General features: G+C 40.5%; 1 protein-coding gene across 2 annotated transcripts in view; it reads right to left on the bottom strand.

Moving 5' to 3' along the window:
- Positions 1 to 1998: 1998 nt before the first annotated feature.
- CILK1 (ciliogenesis associated kinase 1) overlaps positions 1999 to 23382 on the bottom strand; it is a 40244-nt gene continuing 18860 nt past the window's right edge. For both annotated transcript variants that reach the window (XM_518544.9, XM_063813126.1), the window contains 9 exons: positions 20168 to 20300; positions 19271 to 19442; positions 17024 to 17191; positions 14609 to 14929; positions 12984 to 13174; positions 12716 to 12864; positions 10375 to 10503; positions 6968 to 7090; positions 1999 to 5956 (listed from right to left, as the gene is read on the bottom strand). In XM_518544.9, the coding sequence (XP_518544.6) occupies positions 5802 to 5956; positions 6968 to 7090; positions 10375 to 10503; positions 12716 to 12864; positions 12984 to 13174; positions 14609 to 14929; positions 17024 to 17191; positions 19271 to 19442; positions 20168 to 20300 (1541 nt within the window). In that variant the 3' untranslated portion in view covers positions 1999 to 5801. The remainder of the gene's footprint in view (positions 5957 to 6967; positions 7091 to 10374; positions 10504 to 12715; positions 12865 to 12983; positions 13175 to 14608; positions 14930 to 17023; positions 17192 to 19270; positions 19443 to 20167; positions 20301 to 23382) is intronic.

Here is a 23382-nt window from a genome sequence, read left to right on the forward strand (position 1 = left end):
GTGGGGGGGTGAGGGGAGGGGGAGCATTAGGACAAATATCTAATACATACCGGGCTTAAAACCTAGATGATGGGTTAATAGGTGCAGCAAACCGCCATGGCACACTTATGTAACAAACTACACGTTGTGAGCTTGTATTCTGGAACTTAAAGTAGATTAAAAAACAAAAAAATCAGCTCCATCTTAAGATGTCTACAGCTGAGGAAATAGCTTAATAATACCTGGAAGGACAAATTCCTATGACAGTAGAATGTCCAGATGTTCCAATATTGCATAATGCTAAACACATTTAAGGTAATTATAGTCATGCTTTCACGTACTTACGCATGAAAATGCCAAGGATACCTTTCTTTAAATTAACAAAGTACTAATTTTTTTCATTCTGTTAGCCCACTCGCACGTAGACATTGCTTAGCTTACCTTTTACATAGATAAGACCCCTATCGAATAAAAACAAAGAGGCATTCCTCCTCTTGCTTTCTGAGAATGCTCTACTCTGTAACTGAGTAGCTTTCAATAAACTGTTACTTCTCATGGCACTGTGTGACTCGCCTTACATTCCTTCCTGTGCGAGATCCAAGAACCCTCTTTTAGGATCTGGATCAAGACACCTTTTTCGGGTAACACTCAGCCTTGTTCACCTGAAAGTGTAACTAAGGTAGCAGCATAAGTGCTATTACACAGGCTTGGGGAGAAATGAAAAATCCTGTTATAATAGTTCTGGCACTCTATGACAGGTACCCCAAAGGCATTTTATTCCTTTGAAGCCCCTGACATCATCAACCTACTTGTTCTTGAAGACCCTTAGAGTTGCCCTCATCCTGAGACAGTCTTACTCATTTTATCTATCTATTCTACCTACCTACCTACCCACCTACCTACCTGATACATTTTCAGAGGCCCTGAGAAGTCTTCTTAGCCTCAACCCTTCACTCATCTGCTCAGTAGTAGGTAAAATTGCTTGCACAAAAGTCAAGAGCTTCAAATCTCAGTTTAAGAGCTTTGTATACTCCCAGAAGAGGGAAACATTTGACTTAAATTCAGCCTTAGCTATAAGCGATTGGTGTAAGACCCTATTCTAACAAGTGGGTTTTCTTATCAGGAAAGATGGTTGAGAGCTTGAAATGGCTTCTTCAGGGTTTCCGAAGGGGCAACATGGGCCCAACGTGATGCCAAAAAGACAAATGCCCATGACTACACAGTAAAGTCACTGTTCTGATGGCAAGAGGCACACTTAGGGATTCACCAATGCAAGTTTGATTGGTAGATCATGTTCCTAGAAAATCCTGTCAAGGAGTCAAAGAATGTTTAGAAAATGAATTTCCTGTGACATTCTTTATGTAGTTCATGAAGTTATGAACTTCTTTTGAAGGTTTATATTGTATATGAGAATGTGCTGTGAAAAGCTAAAAGACATACAAGGCAGGTTAAAATGATGAAATCAGGAACAAGAAACTGTTTCCACCTGCTTTTGCTTTTTTTTTTTTTTTTTTTGAGACAGGGCCTCACTCTGTTGCCCAGGCTGGGGTGGAGGGGGGTGATCTGGGCTCACTATAACCTCTGTCTCCTGGGCTCAAGTGATTCCCCTGCCTCAGCCCCCCAAGTAACTGGGACCACAGGTGCACACCACCACATCTGGCTAAATTTTGTAATTTTGGTAGAGACAGGTCTTGCCATGTTGCCCAGGCTGGTCTCAAACTCCTAGGTTCCAGGGATCCTCACGCCTCCACCTCCCAAAGTGCTGGGATTACAGGTATGAGCCACCACTCCCAGACGCCTAACTTTCTAAAAGCTGAACTTTAAAAAAACCTCCACATTGCAGGATAACTCTTCATTCTGCTGCTCTAAGTGCATGCATCTAATTTCATAGCAGTAGCACGACAGATACTAAGCATTCAGGAGAAGTTAGAAAACATCGAAGTTCCAAATGAACAAAGGACAAAAATTAGAAAATACTAATGGAAGAACATGAAAACAAAAACAGAACACTCAAATCAATTTTTCTTAAACTTCAACTTTATTTGGACCAGGAAATTTTTCCTTACATAAGGTTGACATGTTTAAACACCTTAGGACAAACTATTTAAAAAGCAACATTTTTTATTTCAGAAGGGTCTTGCTTAAGTGGTTTTCTGAATTCTCGTTATTATGAATATGTGCTTTATAAATAAATATATTGTCGGTTACTCCATTGTAATCAAATCAGCTGACTAATTGCTATCTGTACTGAGTTATCTGAGATCAGAAGACTTGATGCAGGTCATTTAAAATTCACATTAGCACAGTGTCTATGAGAAACTGATAATGCAGATTAATGTGATATTTACCTCTAGTTTGTTTTCCTAATGGCTTCCATGAGAAGGTCCTCACAATAAATTATATAACAGTACAGTACATTTGGTTGGAAATCGTAAAAATAATTCTAAAAATTAGCTCCATATATTATGTTGCTACAGTATGGTTTAAATGATATAAAATAATTAGTATGTCAAACATCTTCTTATAAACATATTGCTTTTGGTCATACACTGAACTGAAATGTACAGCATAAATTCCTTTTTTTCCTCTCCTGAATGGCACAAAACAATGGCTTGATGGTAGGGAAATGCTACTTCATGAGAAAGCATGGTGCCCATCAACTCCAACAGTACCTGTATTTGCACTCAAAAATAAAATAATTCTTATTTTGTGTTGTCTTGATTGTATACAATTTTTGATAACTCCAGAAGATGACATAGTGTTACTTTATTAGATGTATATAGTCCTTTAGGCAAGAGATACATTTAAAAAATTATTTGAAAATCAAGTTTCTTCCTACATAAATCCTATCACACATGAGCTGGGTGAGGGCTTGGTAATTAATGGAATTTTTTTGTAAAATGAACAATCATGTCAAGAGTAGTTTTTATGCAAATGCAGATACCCCTACAACGCACCTTCGTCACTGAATTTCTGTCTCATTTCGGCACGAAATGAGAACCAACCCTGTATCATTTCCTGACATCCCAGTAAGCTTTCTGACTGTAAATGAGGTATAGTCCTGATAGGTACAGTTACAGGTATATCATTTCTGTTGGTGTCTTACATTACATTTCATAATTCTATAGTAACAAAAAATAGAGGTAACAAGTAGCATTTTGTTTTCATGTAACAAGAAATGGCTGCAGGTTCTCAGTCAGAACAGAAACAGAGAGACAAAAGAAATGGTTACTATTCCCTTCTATAGTGCATAGGTTTTTTTACACAATTTGTCCTTTACCCATTTCAGAGAAGGGGAGGAAGAGTAATTCACAGCATTTGCTAGTTAAAATTTGTTTTTTCAGTCCTTTAGTTTTCTCAACTGCACATCAGCTACTTGATTTTTTTTATGAATATGTGTTTGGCTTCCCCAGGGAAGTTGCTTGCTGGTAAACAAACGAAAGCATAAAAAGAAAAAAGCGAAGTATTTTCTGAAGTTGGGCCCTATAAAGTATTAGAAAAACAATTTTATAATGTGCAATAATCAGGTAACTAGGTTTTTCAGTTAAAAAATGTAATGACCTTATATAAGCTAGATTACTGAGACTATGGTATTAAACAATCCATTTGCTCCTCTAAGGAATATTTACAATTTAAAACCTGCTTTCCAGCAAGCTGGGCCAGGTTTCACATTAATTTACTTTTCATATATAATACAGAAAATGAAAATAAATATTAACCTTATAGTAAAGGACTCATCTCTGAAAACACATGTTCTGATGCTTTAGATAACGAGTTGAGAATATAATACAGAAATGAATTCAGCTTCAAGTTGTGCTTGCATATATATTTTCTGAAGCTTTGCTGCCAGCTTGTTAACAGGAAAAGACCACCTATCACATCCACATCCATTATGTGCTTTTCTCATGCCCCTAGGGATCATGGTGCTTGGTCAAGTATATATTTGAGTCAGATTCTCCAAAGCATAAATTACTCTCCGATTTTAGGTTAGGGCCCTTTGGAAGCCATGGTAATTTGTTCAGAATGCAACATATTATTAATACACCAAGGCAATAATTTACCAAGTCATTAGGTTGAACCATATGAAAGTGTCTATATTCATTTCACCTATCATTTTAACCTATAAAAATGATCACTTGGCTGGGTGCGGTGGCTCATGCCTGTAATCCCAGTACTTTGGGAGGTGGAGGAGGGTGGATCACAAGGTCAGGAGATCGAGGCCGTCCTGGCTAACACGGTGAAACCCCGTCTCTAATAACAATACAAAAATTAGCTGGGCGTGGTGGCGGGCGCCTGTAGTCCCAGTTACTCAGGAGGCTTGAACCTGGGAGGCAGAGGTTGCAGAGAGCCAAGATCGCGCCACTGCACTCCAGCCTGGGTGACAGAGTGAGACTCTGTCTCAAAAAAAAATAAAAAATAAAAGATTACTTACATATGGTTCAATTTGTCATTATCCTGGAACCAATAGAGAGTAGTTTGAGCCCTAGGAGAATATGAATCAATACACTGTTGAGATTGCATTGCGTTCACTGATGGTGACCTTCCCTCTTGCCTTTAAGGCAACCATAACTGAGGCAAATGTACCATATAGAGATGGATGAGACTGGACCTTTTGTCTTTTTCTGTCTCCAAACTGACTTTGTCATTTTTGAAACTGCTGTAAACATTCCTCTCAATGGAACAGCCTCTGCCCAACAAATAAAGTTCTCACTCTTGAAAGAAACTACACCAGGGTTAGGAGATCAAATGTGGCATGTGACTGTGACTTTGTAGATGAGTGGAACCTCTGCCATAACTCTTTCTGCTCCCCAAATTGTCCTGAGAATTTGGCTAGGACAGAACATTAGTCATTGACTGCTCCTAGCCAGATCTGGAGAACTGAGCTAGGCACAAAATTCCATCTCAGTTACTATAATCAAAAACCTTCTGCTGCTTTGATACTTAGTTTTTTGGCCATGCATCTTGGCAGGAATGCAAGTTTGATTGACTGTGTTAACCTTCATGTTGAGAGCCTTTTGAAGCAGAAATCTCTTTTATTGGTACACATACAACTTGATTTCAAAAATGGAATAAATTAGAATATAATGGCATAGTATAATTAAGCTTGGTTTCATCTGAGATCTGCAACCACATTAAAGGGTGTCAGAAAAATTTTTAAAAATGTATTTACTTAGAGTTCTTTCATCTGGGGAACAAAAGTAAAACAAAGTGAATTATATAATAGTCCTTTTAGAACAGCAGAGTGGTATCCAAAAATCAAACCAATGACCTATTAAGAAAAGCAGAGGATCACTTTTCTAACAACAGTCCAAGAAGGCCTGAAGTACCTAGTGAGCCACACTTGAAATTTCACCACTTCATAAATATCTGCACACACTGAGTAAATAACCCTCTATCACATAGCCTTAAATTGCACCCCTGTTGCAATACTGCATTAATATTATTACATTTTTCAAAATCTGTAGAAAATATTATCTGGAACCCCAAAGGAAAATCAATTAATTTTTAAAAAGTTCATTACAAAGTTGACTGTATAAAATGCTAAAACATAATCCATATATACAAAATGCTGTTGTTTAAGAAAATAATGGGACCCAGTTTTAGAATAAAATAATTTTATACAAAAAAGCCTACTGCATTCAAATCAATATTTAAAAAAAAAACTTTAAAAAAGAATATTGACATGTCTTAGTTCAGAAGAATAACTATAAAGTGTTGATTTGCTTTTATGCCCTCTGCACATCTTGCAGGTAGAACACCAGTCAGCTGAGGGAAAGTATCCTGCTTCTCCCTAGGAAGAGATTCATCACCAAGGCAGACAGTCATCGCCGAGATGCGTACTTGGAAGCCCAGTCTGTCCGGCCATGCACTGGCTGGGCGGCTGGAGGCCGTGGTATCAACCCAGGAGTGCTTCTAGGCTGGGTGTGGAAGAATGGTCGCCCAGGATGAGGTCTCATGGCCTTCAGGGAGGAATAACCTGCAATGAAAGAAAAAGGCCGGCATGACTGATATGGGGCCAATGTAAGCAAAGTACAAATAAATGCATTTTGGTGACAAAAACATGAGAAAATAAGGAGTTCAAGAGGAGCATCTTGTCTCCTACTTATAGTCTTCTCTACTGCAGTTAAAGACATCGTTTTAAAGTTGTCAGGCCAAAAATAATGGCATCATTCTTGACCCCTCTTTTTTTCATATCCCACATATAATTTGTCAGGATATCCTATTAGTTCTACCTTCCAAATATTTACAGAACCTGGCAACTTTTTACCAACTGAACTACTACCACGCTGGCCCAAGCTAGCATCATTTCTTACCTGGATAATTTCAACATCCTCCTAATTGGATTCCCTGCTTCCTACCTTGCCCCTACTTCAGTCTCATGACAACAGCAGCTTGAGGGAGCCTGTGGAGATGGCTGTCAGATCACCTCACTTATGGACTCAAAGCCCTCCAGGGACTCCACGTCACTCAGAATCCATGACAATGTGCTTACAGGCATCGTATCACCCCTGACCTCATCTTGCTACTCCCCCTCTCACTCCTGTCACTCCCACACTCTGGCCTCCTTGCTGCTCCTTGAATTTGCCGGGCCAGTTCTGCCTGAAAGCTCAAGCACAGAACAATCTCCTGTCTGGAAAAGCCTCACTCATACTGTATGCTTGCTCAATCACCTCCTCCAGGTCTCTACTCAACAACTCCTTTGCAGTGAGCTCTTCTTTAGCTACTCTATCTAAAATTGTAACCTGTACCCCACACTCCAACCCCCACAATCCCTACCTCCTGTCTGCTGTATTTTTCTCCTTAGCACTAAGTCAGTAAGCATCTGACTTACTATATGTTATATAGCACTTATTTAGCTTACTTATTGTCTGTAGAGTGCAAGTTTCATTTATTGGTGGATCCCAGGCCTAAAACAAGCCTGGCACAAAGCAGTTGTTGAGTAACCATTTGTTGAGTAAATTCATGAATAATTTAAAATACAACTCACCAGGGGAAGGGTCTGGAATAGGTGCTAGGTGTACCCTCTGCATAGCAGAACCGATTTCTTTTTTCAGAAAGGAAGGGACATAGTTTCCAGTCAGTCCACTAGAACTTGTAGAGCTGGAACCAACTGATTTGCAAAAGCAAAAAGCTCATTACTACAAAGACATGTACCCAGGACACCAACAAGGTTAAATGACAGCACTGCAGAGCAATAACAAACTAAGTTTTTACTTTTAGGGAAAAGAGCAAATCATGATAAAAATGAGTTCAGAGCCAAGCATCCCACCATACTACCCTGTCAGAAAGACCGCGGGGGCCAAAGACAGTGCTGCCACTTTGGGAGGCCGAGGCGGGCAGATCACGAGGTCAGGAGATCGAGACCATCCTGGCTAACACGGTGAAACCCCGTCTCTACTAAAAATACAAAAAATTAGCCGGGCGTGGTAGCGGGCGCCTGTAGTCCCAGCTACTCGGGAGGCTGAGGCAGGAGAATGGCGTGAACCCGGGAGGCGGAGCTTGCAGTGAGCCGAGATCGCGCCACTGCACTCCAGCCTGGGCGACAGAGCGAGACTCCGTCTCAAAAAAAAAAAAAAAAAAAAAAAAAAAGACAGTGCTGCTCCTGTGAGGGGCAACCAAATAGAGGGTGGGTTGGTTGTGAAATTTTTTTAAAAAAGGGAAATGTGACATTTGTTCTTTATTTTCTTTTGTAAAAGTAGATTTAGACTGTTCTAAAATTTGCTTTTTTCACTCCATAATATAGAATAGTTATCCTTCCATGTGAGTACATATAAATTCTAGAGTATGGCTAAACCATAATCCATTTAACCATTTTCTTATTGATCAACACACAGGTTATATTAAATTATTTAGCTGTGACAAGTAATTACACACTAAATATTCTTATCCACATCAGAAAAATTAACCATTTTTTAAAATGTGAAATACCTTAACTTTTTATGTCATTTCCACTTGGGAGTGCTTTAAGGGCAGGGACTGTATGCTACTCGTCTTGGTATTCTGGGGAGGATAACAGAATGCCTTGCATATAGCAGGTAATCAATTAATTTTGGATGGGTGAATGAATATAATTCTTATTATTTAGGCTTAAAGGTACACATGGAATAATGAAGACTGTTACTATTGCCCGTTATAGAAATGGAAATTCTAACCATTAAGAAAAGTCAGTAAGTAGTAGAGTTGCTCTGTTTTCACAACACAGAGCCTTTTCAGCAATTGTTTAAGGCAGAGTGGAAACACAGTCTAGAATGCCTGCGTGAGGAGTTGCGTTGGTCAGCTGGGGTGTATTTTGCACTTTGGTGAATGAAGAAACATGAAGAAAAATGGGAAGAGAATTTGAACAGCTAAGTCACAAAAGAGAAAAAACTTATAGTCAATAAACACAAGAAAAGATGATGAACCTCATTAGTAAATAGGACATGCAAGTTTAAACCACAATAGGATACCATTTCTCACTCATCAGATTAGCACAAATTTTAGTCTTGACAGTACCAAGTGGCATCAAGGATGCAGAGCAACTCCCATATCCCGCTGGAGAGCAAGTAGTTTGGCAATATCTGTGAAGTTGAAGATGAGCACACCCTTTAACCTAAAATGTTGACTCTGGCTGGGCATGGTGGCTCACACTTGTAATCCCAGCACAATGGGAGACCCAGGCGGGTGGATCACCTGAGGTCAGGAGTTCGAGACCAGCCTGGCCAACATGGTGAAACCCTGTTTCTACTAAAAATACAACAACAACAAAAAAATTAGCTGGGTGTGGTGGCACATGCCTGTAATCCTAGCTACTTGGGAGGCTGAGGCAGGCGAATTGCTTGAACCAGGGAGGCAGAGGTTGCAGTGAGCCGAGATCATGCCACTGCACTCCAGCCTGGGCAACAGAGCAAGACTTCGTCTTAAAATAAATAAATAAATAAAAATAAATAAAATAAAATAAAATAAAATAAAATGCTGACTCCTAGTTCTCGTACCCAGAGGAATCCTCACACATGTGCATAACAATAGGGGTACAATAATCATCTCAGCACTCTTTCTAATAGCAAAAATTGCAATCAACTTATGTATTTATCAAGAAGAGAAGGCATACATAAATTATGGTCCATATAAATAATAAGTTATGGTGTTGTATAGATATATATTGTATATGTTATATAATATATAATATGATATATATCTCTATAATTGCTACACATATATTTATTAAAATGCATGAAGCAGTGATCCAAGATTATCTTCACATAAATTTTAAAACCTGCAAAACCACACTATGAAGTTTATACAAACCTAAATAAACACTCGATCAGGCTGGCATGGGGGGAGGTAAGGGGAAGCAGGGAGGCGGGAAAGGCACAGACACTGGGCTTTATGTGTATTTGCCAAGTTCAACTTTTTTTTTTTTTTGAGACAGAATCTCACTCTATCACCCAGGTTGGAGTGCAGTGGCGCAATCTTGGCTCACTGCAACCTCCGCCTCCCAGGTTCAAGTGATATCCTGCCTCAGCCTCCTGAGTAGCTGGGATTACAAGCCTGCTGCCACCATGCCTGGCTAATTTTTATATTTTAGGTAGAGACAGGGTTTTACCATGTTGGCCAGGCTGGTCTCAAACTCCTGACCTCAAGTGATTCACCTGCCTCAGCCTCAGCCTCCCAAAGTGCTGGGATTACAGGCATGAACCACCACACCTGGCCAAAGTTTGACTTCTTAAGCTGGGTGATGGCTACACAGGTGTTGCTATATTATCTCTTTCTTTTTTGTTTTCCTTAAATTAAACAAACACCTAATGGATGAAGCAGTGCACTTGGCAGTGCAGAGGGGAAGCAGCACATGGCAGGGGCTGCCTGCATCAGGGAAAAATGACGCAGGAAACGTCTCTACTGTGAACAGGGTTTGTCAGCCTTGGGACTCAGTAAATTCATTCATCCATTTAACAAAAAAAGTGGGGAGGGTCTTCCAAACTGTCCACCTTCCAACTAGAAGGGATCTTGATACTCTGGGCCTGCAGCTGGGTCATCAGAAGGAGGGGACAGGCTGGAACAAGGCAGACACAGCCAAGGGTGACTTCCACCTCAGGAGGAGGGTGCCTGCTGCAGCCAGGGCTTTAGCCATCAGGCCTAGTAAGAGTCTGTAAAGGTATTTTTGTTTTTCCCTTGAACCAGGGATGACTATGCTCTACTCCCCAGCTACCCTGGAAGGCAGACTCCCATGGGAGCTGGCTGAGTCCCAAGGGACTGCTGCCGAGAAAGAGAGGAGGATAGGGCTGGAAAAGAGGCCTGAGCTTTCAGACGACAAAGGCCCCTGTGCTTCCAAAGCCCGTCCCATGACTCCTTGTGCCCACCTTCCTGCATCCAGGGAATTTGCTTTTTGCCATTTAGGGGTTAATGATCATTACTCACCTGAATTTACTTTGCTGATTACTGACATTGTCCCTGAAGATTTTCCAGACAAGCCAGAACTAGACCATGGATTAGGTGGAATAAATTCCTTGCCTGGATTCGAGAGTATGCCATTTCTTATACTGATCCCTGATAGAGAAGAAATGATTTTAAAATGCAAAATACACAATGAATCTTACACTAGACTACAAAGATAAAATTAATGCAGAACTCAATTTGTCAAAAACTCTCTATGATGCAATAATCAAAGCAAAAACTGACTGTGATGATGTCATCTGACAGATGTCCGAGGAAAGATATCTCACTGGTTGGTGGCCCGAGAGAGGCCTCTTATGCTTCTAAGATCCAATGGATCTGTCCCACCTCTTGGCCCTCTGGTGCCATCCTGGGCTTCACTGCTGCTGGACATGCTGTTCTTCCCCTTCACAGACTACTTCCTTTCAGTCACCTTTTCAGTTTCTTCTCCATCCCCCACCCATGGCCTCCAACTCTGCAGCCCTCTGCTCTCCTCTCTCTGTCTTGTCCCCAGAGTTCCATCTTCTTACCTGACCTGGACCATTACTCCCATTCCCACAGGCACTGCAGCTTTTTTTCAGAACTGAAAGTTTAAATTCCCCCTTTATCCTTCTCCTTCTTCCCCTACAACCAAAAAGAAATAAAATAGCTCTCTGATTCACTCCCTGCTCCTTTTTGCCTGTGGTCACTGTAATTCGAGGCTTGGCCACTCATACTGGATCACTCTATACCTGTCATCTGGATCTCTCTTCTTCCGGATCATCCTGGGGCCTGTCAGGCCAATCTTCTAAGAACAAAATGTCAATCCTGATGAAGTCTAGCAATATTTAGAAGCCACATTCCAAACCAGAGGGTGAGGAATTTCATGCATCAAGAGGGCCTGCCATTCTCACCCCATTCCTCCCTTCTGACTCCAGCTCAGCCTGTGCCGCCTTCTCCCTCACCTGGATGACAGCTACAGCTTGCTGGCCCCTCCCCTACTCAGCACACAGGTGTTGATACAACCACATCACTCCTTCAGTTAAAACCCTTCAGGGACTTCTCATCGCTCATGAAGCAAAATCCAAATTTCTTACAAGGCCCCAAAAATGCCTCATACTACACATTACTCACCTCCTTTCTCACTATGCTCTGGCCACACTGGCTTCTGCCATTCCTCTCACAGGACAAGCTCTCTCCTGCCTCTAGACCTTTGCACTTGCTGTTTCCTCTCTCCCTGGTGTGCTCTGCCCTCAGCTCTCTGCACATTTGGTTCCTTCTCATTCTTTGGGGCCCAGTCAAGTTGCTTATTCAGAGAGGCCTTACCTGACCATTCTTTTACAATCTGTGATTACTATTTGTCTATTTGTTAAAGTCTCTCTCCCACCACTAGCAGATAAGCTGTGTGAGGGTGAGATGTTGTTTGCAAAGCTGCTGTATAAAGCTGCTGTATAAAGCCACTGTGTAGACTACAGTGTGAAGGAATTCCCCAGGGTTGTGTGACCCAGTGGCCCTGCCTGGCTGTTTTGTTCACAATAATATTCGCAGTGCTTGGCATGCAGTAGATGCTTGATACATATGTACTGAATGAATGATTCACTAATGCTGTAAGTTTGGAATATAGAAAATCAGGAGAGAGGCTTGGATACCCACCAAACTATCGCATTGACATTTAACCCCCATAGTACTGCCAGGACAGTGTGACTAAGCTCCTACCCTGGTTTCCCTATTGGCCATTTCCCCTAAACCTGGTCTGGTAGAGGGGCCTCAGACATGCCGCCCAGCTTTTGCCAGTTCCTCCCTCCCTGGAGGCTGGACCCAGTTTCCTATACCATATTTCTTATCTTGGGTGACTATAAAAGATAAAAATGTGAGGCCTGGGCCCAGGCACGGTGGCTCATGCCTGTAATTCCAGCACTTTGGGAGGCCGAGGCGGGTGGATCATTTGAGATCAGGAGTTCAAGACCAGCCTGGCCAATATGGTGAAACCCTGTCTCTACTAAAAAATACAAAAATTAGCCAGGCATGGTGGTGGGCACCTGTAGTCCCAGCTACTCAGAAGGCTGAGTCAGGAGAATCGCTTGAACCCAGGAGGTGGAGGCTACAGTGAGCCGAGATGGTGCCATTGCACTCCAGCCTGGGTGACAGAGAGAGACTCCAACTCAAAAAAAAAAAAAAAAAAAAAAGTGAGGCTTGGGCTTCAGCAAATATTTCTATGATGTTCCCCTCAGTTCTGAAGGGAAGCCCCCTAGTATCTGCCCTCTAAAACAGAACCTTTGTGAATATGTGATTCCAAGGACAGGGTTTCTTATTAATAATCAAAGTAAAGCCAAGTCATTTATATTACCAGGCAAGTATCGAGAGTGCTTCAAATAGTGCTGCTTGGCTGCAGATCTCAGGGTGGGCGTGTCTCGCCGCTGATATGACGTCTGGGTGGGGGCACTGTTTCCTGTGCCCACAGGCTCAGAGGGCTTCAGGTCCAAAACACTCTCAAACCTGAATGAAGAGAGCATGGCTTGGGTCAGCACGAGAGACAGTATGTATTCTCGGATATGTACCCATAATCTCATGAATTCCAGATTCAGTCTGTTTACAAATGTGAGCAGCACACTTGCCTGCAGAGAGTGTCATCACTCTGTCTTTTCTTGTTTTTCAGGTCAATCCTGCTGAGGGATGGACTGAAATCCAAGTCATCCAAGTCAGCCCAATCATCTGAATCCTTTGTTGACCTGGAAATAAGACCCCACCTTCTCCTACTCTTTGGCTTTATCTCACCATTTTTGTGCTCCAGGCCAGCTGTGATTTTCTGTGTAAACAAAGGGGTGGGGGAAAGCAATACTTGGCATTAACAGAACTCATCCATGAGTAATCTCCATCTGAACTTTCTCTGCTATGCAAAGGAGGCTCCTGGGGCATAACATTGCTTATCTGAAGGGGCAACTGTAGAAAACACATTCCCAATCTTTCTGTCTCACTCATCCTTCACGGATTGTATCAGCTGCCATCCATTGATGATGTTAAAGTTGTATAAAATAAGGATAAAAAAAATTTTTAAGATACTTCTTACACACCAGGAAGATGGCTAAATTCATACTCAGTCTCATCCTAGATGAGTTAATATGATCTCTGTTATAAATATGGATGTAAGAAATTAAGGCTAAGATGTCAGTTAGCCTGTCCTTTTACAGAAATCAATGCAAATAATGCTTTTTTTTGCCTTCTCAGTATATATAGTTACTATCTCTTAGCTATAAAGAATTAGCTACAACAGGACATTTCCATACACATACCACTTCTAAATTGTGTGCTGCAATAAAGTGACTAGGCCAGAGATACCACCCTTGCATCTCACATTGTGGTGGTTGGGAGCCAGCAGTCAGCAAATACTAACTGACACAGAAAGTGCCACTTTTTCATAAAGGATAGACAGTTGGCCTCTTCAGACAGCACTGCAAAGCTAATAAAAAATAGAACCCCTTGTCAGGTTATTATTTTACTAAATCTAACACTCATTGTTTTCTTTTGAAAAGCAGCCAAAGAGGAGCAGAAAGATCTGGGCTCAGTTAATAGCCCAGCATTAACGTATTGAATAACAGCAGTAATGTGGATAACAATCTACAAATATTAACACAGCACTTTATGCTTTTCAAAACATCTTAAAAACATCATGGCCTTTGATCCTCATGAACAACCCTGTCTGGTAGGTAAGACATGCACTATAATCTTCCTTTGATAAATGAGGAAACTGAATCCATAGGGATTAATAACAATTACTGACCTTTACAGAGTTGTAACTAGGTACCAGGTATTATTCTAAATTCTTTTCAAGTATTAACTCATTAGTCCTCAAAGCAATTGTATCAGGTAAGTACTATTATTATCCTTATTTTACAGATGAGGAAAATGAGGAGCAGAGAAGCCAGATAACTTGCATAGGTATCAAGCTACTAAACAGCAGAGCTGAGATTTGAGCCCCTGGCAGTCTGGCTGCAGAGGCCAGCTCCCAGCCACTACCCTATAGCTGCCTCCATTAGTGACAACGGTTTTAACAGGCACAGCCAGAACTTGAATTTAGATCTTTCACTCCAAAGCCAAGCGTCTTTACAATTCCATGCTGTTGCAAACATAAATCTACCATAACTGGACCCTGTATACTGAAAAAGAAAATATTTCACACAATAATGGGGTCAGAAGAGGAATAAACAGACACGAAGCTCACTGGTGAATCTGGGCTGCTCACCGACTGTGGATGCTTGTTGTGGAGGGATGGGAAAAGCAACGGGCTTGGCTTGTCCTCCTGGAGATGGCTTGGGTGATCTGTCCTGGAGATCTCTGCTTTGTAGGGGTACGTGAGATGCAGAGGGGGCTGGCTGGCTTGATGCTGTCGTGAAGAAATTCGTGTCTGTGGCTTGGTTGGCGGCTGGGCAGGTGGGACTGGCTTAATATGAGGAGGTGGGCCTGCCTTTTCCAGGATGCCTTTCTGTGGTTTTTCTGAATCCTGAAGGTTTTGTGTGGTGCTGCCTAGTGGGTGTCCAACTTGGAAGTAAGGATATCGAAGTGCCTGGAATGACAAATAAGGCTTTAGGAGAAAAGTCTAGCCAGGAAAGTTACCACTGTCTTGATTACTGGGTTATATTTCATTGTGACCAGTTTACTACTGTTTCTTAGCCCAACTAGAAAACAGTACCTTGAATTTTTAACACCCCTTGTGATTTTTCTTATCTAAGATACCATAAAATATATGTAATGATTGCAACACAAAGTTATTTATATATAGTAGGCAGTTACACTGCTGTTACCCTGGCTACTTCTAAAAAGCATTCTGGATCAACACAGATCCTGGTTTTGTAACTTATTTGCTATGTGTCTTAAATAGAGTATTTCATCCTTCCAAGCCTATTTCCTCATTCCACAGAAGAAGAAAAAAATAATACAAAACTGAAAGAGCCAAACATAATGATCCTGGAAGACTCTGAAGAATTGAGTACAAAATAAGCAGGCACATATGCTTTTATCCCAAAAGTGCCAAGAGTGTAATACATGATATAGTTAATCCTTCCCTATCAAGAACAAAACCGTGTCAGTTGTTCTGGATAACTGAGTTTTCTGGATAGCCAAGAGATAACTTAAAGTTTAGGGGGTTACAATTCTTTCTGAAATATTTCCTGTATTCTCTTGTCTTTCTGAATGAAAGTTATTAAGCATAACATAATCTTTCTGAGTAGGCCTGGGACAGTTATAAACATCTGTAATGATTATATGCAAGTGTAGATACAGAGGCAATTAATGGGAATAGCCTGGTAGAGGTCCCAGACTCTAGCATCTATTATAACTTGAAAGCCTTCTCTGTAGTCACAGACATTTTTGCAAGTCTTAACTGATTTGGGGGGTATTTTTAGCTTTTCACACTATTCTTAAAAGCATACATTCCTCTCTCGCTTCCTTGTTACAGAATCTTTTTCTTTTCATTTCTTATATGCATCTGTTAAAAAACTGGGTTCATCCAAAAGCTTCTTTTCTGCCCTGCAGCCATTTGTGAATTTCACCACCAGAACTGCATTCCTGAGAGCTTTCCAACCCTTGAGCCATCCAAAGTCTTACGGCACCAAATTGTAGTTCTTTTTTCCTTGAGCTTTCAGAAAATTGCTTTTCTACACTCCTTAATTATTCCTCCAATTATTGTCTCCCCAGCTATCACAAATTCTACCACCACATTGGCACTTTTCTTCAAATATCCTCATCACTCTTCTTCTGAACATCTTCTCTGATTAGAATTGGTTACTTATATGATCCTCTGAGCAATGTAATTGTCAGTGAGACAAGTTGAGAAGGGGCCAGATGTAACTACCACAAAAGGAGGCTTGCAAGATGCCTGTGAGTGATAAGAGTCCCCAGCGTTACCATACCTCTTTTGGGTATATTTCATTATTTAAGTCTAAGTGGCCCATGGGAGGATGGATTGGGAAAGGAGCTATGAAACCAGTGGACCTGACTTCATACTTCAGGTCAGTTGGTTGAATTGTAGTTAGTTGCACTATTTGAACTAATTAATGGATGAGTGATTAGAGCAAATTGCTTAAACTTTCCAAGATTGAGTTTTCTCACTCACAGAATTGAAAACAATAATGCCTGTCTCATGGAGTCTTTATTGGATTAAAAATCATATAAAATATATTCAAGCATTTGCACACTGTAAAGTGCTATGAAATACTAAGTGCAGTTACTATCCTAGGTCTATCTCATCTGTCAATCTCTTCAGGTCATGAGTCAGTTGGACTTTTACATAATATGAAGTTCAACAACCAGTACCGGCTTATAAACAAACTACTATATAATTGTAACTCATAGAGAATAGATTTGAAAACATTCTCCAAAGACAGATAAATATATGTTTATTTCCATTTCCATATAAATGGTGATATAGCATGTGAATTACATGCCAATTTTCAAAGCAACTATATTGTTTACATTGTAACTACTTTATACCCAGTAAGTTTCAAACTATTTTAAGTTCTCATACCTTATATAGTACACCCTTAGTGGTATTCTGTACTATTTCTCACCCATAATACTAAATATTAAATATTTCCTGTGCAATTCATAGAAATTATTCAGAGTTAGATATGAACGTTATAACAAGAAAATGGAAGAAAACCTGACTAGCTGTTGGTCGTTTCTTGGGATCCCACTGAAGCATGTCTCTCAGGAGCTGGACTGCTTCACTGCTAGCATTGGGAATCAAGGTCTTTAAGTTATTGGGTACACACTGTGGCCAACGGAAGTTCATTGCACTTGAAAGTTGATAGCCTTCAGGCCAGTCAGTCTGAAAGAAGGAAAAGATAGAAAATCTTGCTCAGCCAATTGCTGTGATATAAGTTTGTATTCTGGCATGTGTGCCCCAAATGGAAAGGCAACCATGTCATTACCCACCCACATTCATTAACCACCCACATTCACTACTGTGGCACTGTATGGAATGAGACATAGATTTAGATTAATAGAGAGACCACCAAGACCATGAAATCTGGGGGAATAGTGGAAAAGACACTGGATTTGCCAACTTAATTATCTTTACATAAGAGATTCTCTTGAGATTTTGGGATTGAAACAAATTAATGTTTCCCCAACTGTGTTCCATGAGACAGAGGTTTTGAAAACCGCCAATGAGATATTCTTTTGGGGAAAACAAAATAAAACAAAACATTTTGTTCCTGGACAAATAAATTTGTGAAACTCTACCTACAGTATCTTCAACTTGATGATTGAAAGTATACATGTGGAGAAGACCAGCAGTAAAGAAAGGTGTTTCACCCAGTCTCAAGCTTTCCACTTTTTCATGCATCATTTCTATGGGACACTAAATGCTGGAGGGAATGATGGAACATGCTAAAGAAATGGTCTTTAAGGTACCTTCTAGTTCTAACACTCTACTATTTTATAACATACAGCCTAAGGTAATTGTTCCTCCACTCCTTTTTAAAGCCAAGTGGCAATACATATAGCTTTTATCGTTCATTCACTTGACAGTTCTGGAATGCCTACTATATGCTTAGTGTTGTTGGAGATCCAAAAATGATCCAATATAAATCCTGCGCTTAAGAGTATTATTGTTCTTAAAAGAGAAAAGAGCATTTATTTAAAAATGGTATAATGCAGAGTAAAAACTGACAAAAGCTGCAAGAGATGTACAGGTAGAGATATGCAGAGGAGAAAGATTCCAGCATTGGACTCAGGAAACTTTCTTGAAGAGGTGGCATTAATAATTCATTCAAATGATTAAAAAATTTTTTTGAGGATCTAGTTTGCACCAGCAATGGTGCTGGGACCTGGGAAAATAAACATACAGCAAATCCTTGTCCTGAGTGAGCTTATGGTCTAGGAAACAACTATGTACGCAAATAATAATATTAATAACGTAGGACACAGCTGAAGATGGGGAGGAGATTAGAGAAACAGTGAGGAGGGGGATTACTGACGGCCATGTGACAGATATCACTCAGGCAGAGGGTGTTATGTGCAGAGCACAGAAGCAGGGAAATTTCAGGGCATGCAGCTGTTAGGTGTATAGGTATGAAGTGAGCGATAGGAATAGGAGTTATGAGGCTGGGCAATGGGGAGTCAACCAATACTTTTATGAGGGGAAGTCAGTACCAGAGCTGTTCTTTAGGAAGCTGAATCTGGCCACAGACTGAACAAGAAGCCAGAGTGAAAATACTTCAAGGCAGAAAGATGGGGAAGATGACATTAGACACAGGGGGGTGACTGTGGTCCAGTCTGTAATGGCAGCAGTGGACTTGAAGGAACAAGAGCCATGTGGCAATATTCAACAGGATTTACCCACCAACCGCTTAGATGAAGGGAAAGGGGAGCAAGAGAAAGACAGAAGGTAAAGCTGAAATTCAGCCTCAAGGTGGGGGCTCTGGGATTATGATTAGACCACAAATGAAAATGGAGAATGAAAGAAGGAAGCTAGTAGGGTGTTAAACAAAAGGCAATGATGAGTTTGAGGTGATGGTGAGGGAGTCAGGAGAAAATCCCATAGAGCGTTGTAAACATGTGAGTGGAGTAATAATGGAGGGAGGCAGGGGCTAAGGATTACATTCAGGAGACTTCTGAACAGGCGTAGGAGTTGTAGCAATGAGAACTGAGAAGTTCTGCAAGGGAGGTGAGATGATACAGAGAGGAAGGCAGAAGGAGCCATGACAGATGTCATACTTAAGAACAGGAGGAGGAAGAGAAGCCGACCGTATCTGAGAATGTGGGCAGTGGAGAATGACTGAGGTCAAGAGAAAGAGCCTAGAATGGGCAGGTGCTCAATCATGCCAGTGCTGAACAGGGCTGAGCGGAGGAAGCATGGGAAGCTGTTGGCTTTGGCCCACTGGCCTTTGTTCTGTATCATTACCTTTTTTGGTGTCCCCAGCACTTGGCAAATTTTAAATATTGTGTCAATTTCACTGGCTCCAGGGAAGAGTGGCCTGAGGGTGTAAACTTCTGCCATGATGCAGCCCACCGCCCAGACGTCAATGGGGGAGCTGTAGTTGGTAGACCTCAGGAGTACTTCTGGAGCCCTGTACCTGGAGGAACAAAGGTTAACTGCTAGCTATTGCTTCCACCACTCAGACATTAAATTAAATAACAATCAGTTCTCAGTGAGGGGGTGTATATGTTCCTATTTTCTCTCTAGTTCACTGTGGTGTAATGGAATTGTGAGAACTTGGCAACTGCCGTGGGCTGCTGTTGACAAGTAGTGCTTCTCTAGTTCACAATATTTTCTACTGAGCATTTCTCTACAGGAGACTTCTCTATGGCATCTTTGAGAAACACAGAGAAAGTAAGAATTAGGAAAAAAGAGAGAAAAGAGAAAGTGGAAGGGAAAAACTAAGAGAGAAAGGAAGAGGGAGGAAAAAACCTACAACTTGTGTGTAGACTACTTGGTCATGGCAAACTGCTTAAATCAAATTCCCAGTGTCTCAAAGTTTTCACAATAGCAATTAGATGGTTCTCAGACAGGTCTTTGCAGAATATTTTACATAATTCTTTTGTTAAGCTGTCCTCAGGAAGGCCTATATATAAAACTTTATTTACATTATAGAAAAGCATAATAAGTTTTCTTTTAACATGATTTAGAACACAAGATTTTTAACCTTGTACATTACCAACATATCTATAAATATATGTTTCAGACTGCACTGTTTCTCTTAGTGAAAAGTTAACGTTTGTGACTTTAATATTATCCTTAGCATAATGATATCTTTTTAAAGAAGTGCAATTAAATAATTTTGAGAAAAATGGTATTCACCATCTGGTAGATACATAATCTGTATATGGAGGTTTTGATCGTATTTCTCGGGCCAAACCAAAGTCTGCAATTTTCACAAGTTCTGGTCCCATGCAGAGGAGGTTCTCAGGCTTTAAGTCTCGATGAAAGAAGCCTATAGAGACAGTAGAGGAGAAGAAATCCAAATGCAAGTTTGCTTCGTATTATTCTTTGCAATTGTATTGCTCTCTGCAAAATAGTTATAATTTAAAAAGTAGTCTGGCATGGCACCAAAGGCTTTATGCATTCATCCCACAGATAATGTAGAGTCCTTCGAACTTCTCATAGGATTACTACATTCATTTCCCTTTGCAAATCATTCAAAGGTGATCTTCATAATTTTTTTTAACTAGAGAGAAAATTTCTTTTAAAATATCAAACTGGATTATAGGCTGAGATAACTTTGCAAAAATAAACTGTCACTCAAGGGAAAAATATCACTGATGGCATCTCATTCTATTGCCTAGGTTGGAGTGCAGTGGCACAATCATAGTTCGCTGCAGTCTGGGCTCAAGTGATCCTCCTGTCTCAGCCTTCCAAGTAGCTGGGACTACTGGCACAAACCATGGTGCCTGGCTAGTTTTTTTGTTTTTTTTGTTTTTGTTTTTGTAAAGATAGGGTCTTGCTCTGTTGCCCAGGCTTGTCTTGAACTCTTGGCTTCAAGCTATCCTCCTGCCTCAGCCTCCCAAAGTATTGGGATTATAAGTGTGAGCCACCATGCCCGGCCCAGATAACTGTCTGATGGGAATTGAGAGTTTATACCACAGCAGAAACACAATTATAATTTTTGTTTAAGAAATAATTTATGAATATGACCTACTCATATCTGAGATTGTGGTGTATGTTGCAACATATGTTTAAATGTTAAGTACTTATTACTTTGCCTAGTGAGGAAGTACAATGGTACATTTGCAGCTCACATGAAAGGCAAAGATAACTCATCACGTAGGAAGCCTGTCTCAGCTATAGCAGAGCTCTGGAGGTACAGGCAGGAGATAGTCAACATGGCAATCTTCCAAGCTCACTCAAACGCCCAGTGAATTGCAATATATGTCTCTGAAAACCCCAAACCTCCCACTTCCTGAGAGTATCACCAACCTAGACATCATTTAATGTGGCTCCAAATCTCAATGGGACACCAATACTGGAAATACAACTCAGCTGCTGCTGATGCTATTATTTGTTACACTTTATCATTGCTATCATTACAGGCTGAGTATTCCCTACTCTGAAAATTCAAAATCTGAGATGCTCCAAAACCTGAAACTTTTTGAGCACCAACCTGACACATAAAGAAATTGCTTACTGCAGCATTTTGGATTTCGGATTTTTGGGTTAGGGATGTTCAACTGGTAAAATATAATGTAAATATTCCAAAATCTGAAAAAATCCAAATTCAGAAACACTTCTGGACCCAAGCATTTCAAGTAAGAGATACTCAATCTGTATCAATGTTGTGAAAGCTGGATTCTAACTAGCACATTATGGGAGAAATTAATAGCCATCACTGAAGATCTACACGATTCCTTGACAACCTGTATGTTGACAACGCTCAAGTCTACATTTCTAATGTGCCTTCTCTACCCTTCTGAAGACCTAAATCTCTATTTGGACAGCAACTGGATGTCACTATCATCCCTATGTTAACTTATCCAAAACCACTTTTGTCCTCTCCCAAATCATCTCCCCTTCCTAACCTTTGGATAAGATTTCTAGGTACCTTGCAGTTATGTTGGATCCATCCTTACCCAGTTATGAGATTGTGTCGTATTTTCTATCAAAACATCTCATATCAGCTAGGCGCGGTGGCTCACGCCTGTAATCCCAACACTTTGGGAGGCCGAGGCGGGCGGATCACTTGAAGGTCAGGAGTTCGAGACCAGCCTGGCCAATATGGTGAAACACCATCTCTACTAAAAATATTTTAAAAATTAGCCGGGCGTGGTGGCACATGCCTGTAATTCCAGCTACTCGGGAGGCTGAGGTGGGAGAATTGCTTGAACCTGCGAGGTGGAGGTTGCAGTGAGCTGAGATCACACCACTGCACTCCAGCCCGGGCAACAAAGCAAGACTTCGTTTTGGAGTGGCGCGGGGTGGGGGTTGGGGGGGTAAATCTCATATCTGTCTCTTTCTACTTTCTCACTGCCTATGCCTGCATTGCCACTTTCTTGCAGACCTTCCTTGCTCCAGCTTCTCTCCTATAATCCTGACCACTTAAACACTATCTTTCCCTTGTCACTCTCTCATTCACCCACAAAAACCATCCATGACTCCTTTTTATATTTAACAGGGCTGAACTCCTTTCACTCTACCTAAAGAGAGGAACTTATTTTCCAACACTTATCAATACATGTAAAGTGTGCTCCAATCAGGTGCAACTCCTCATTCTTTGTAAGTTCACTGTATAGTCATGCACTGCATAACGAAGTTTCAGTTAATGATGGACTGCATATATGATGGTGGTCTTATAATATTATAATGAAGCTGAAAAATCCTTATCTAGTATTCACTATACTATACTTTTAATCATTATTTTAGAATTGTACTCCTTCTATTTACTAAAAAAAAAAAAAAAAAGGTTAACTGTAAAACAGCCTGAGGCAGGTCCTTCAGGAGGTACCTAGAAGGCTTTGTTATCATGGGAGATGACAGCTCCCTGCGTATTATTGCACCTCAAAACCTTCCAGTGGGACAAGATGTGGAGGTGGAAGGCAATGATACTCATGATCCTAACCCTGTGTAGGCCTAGGCTAATGTGTGTATTTGTGTCTTAGTTTTTAGCAAAAAAGTTAAAAAAGTAATAATAATAATTTAAGAACAGTAAAAGCTTATAGAATAAGGATATAAAAAAATATTTTTGTATAGCCATATAATGTGTTAAGCCAAATGTTATTATAAAAGAGTCAAAAAGTTAAAAAAAGTATAAGTTTATGAAATAAAAAGTTTCAGCAAGCTAAGATTAATTATTGAAGAAAGAAATTTTAAAAATTTAGTGTATCCTCGGTGTACAGTGTTTATAAAGTGTCCTAGACCTTCATACTCACTCACTGATTCACCCAGAGCCATTTCCTGCAAGCTCCATTCACAGTAAGTGCCCTATACAGGTGTACCATTTTAAAAAAAATCTTTTATACTATATTTTTACTGTACCTTTTCTATGTTTAGATACACAAATACTTACCACTGTGTTACAATTG

Source organism: Pan troglodytes, chromosome 5 (genome assembly GCF_028858775.2).
Source record: "Pan troglodytes isolate AG18354 chromosome 5, NHGRI_mPanTro3-v2.0_pri, whole genome shotgun sequence".
Lineage (NCBI taxonomy): Eukaryota > Metazoa > Chordata > Mammalia > Primates > Hominidae > Pan > Pan troglodytes.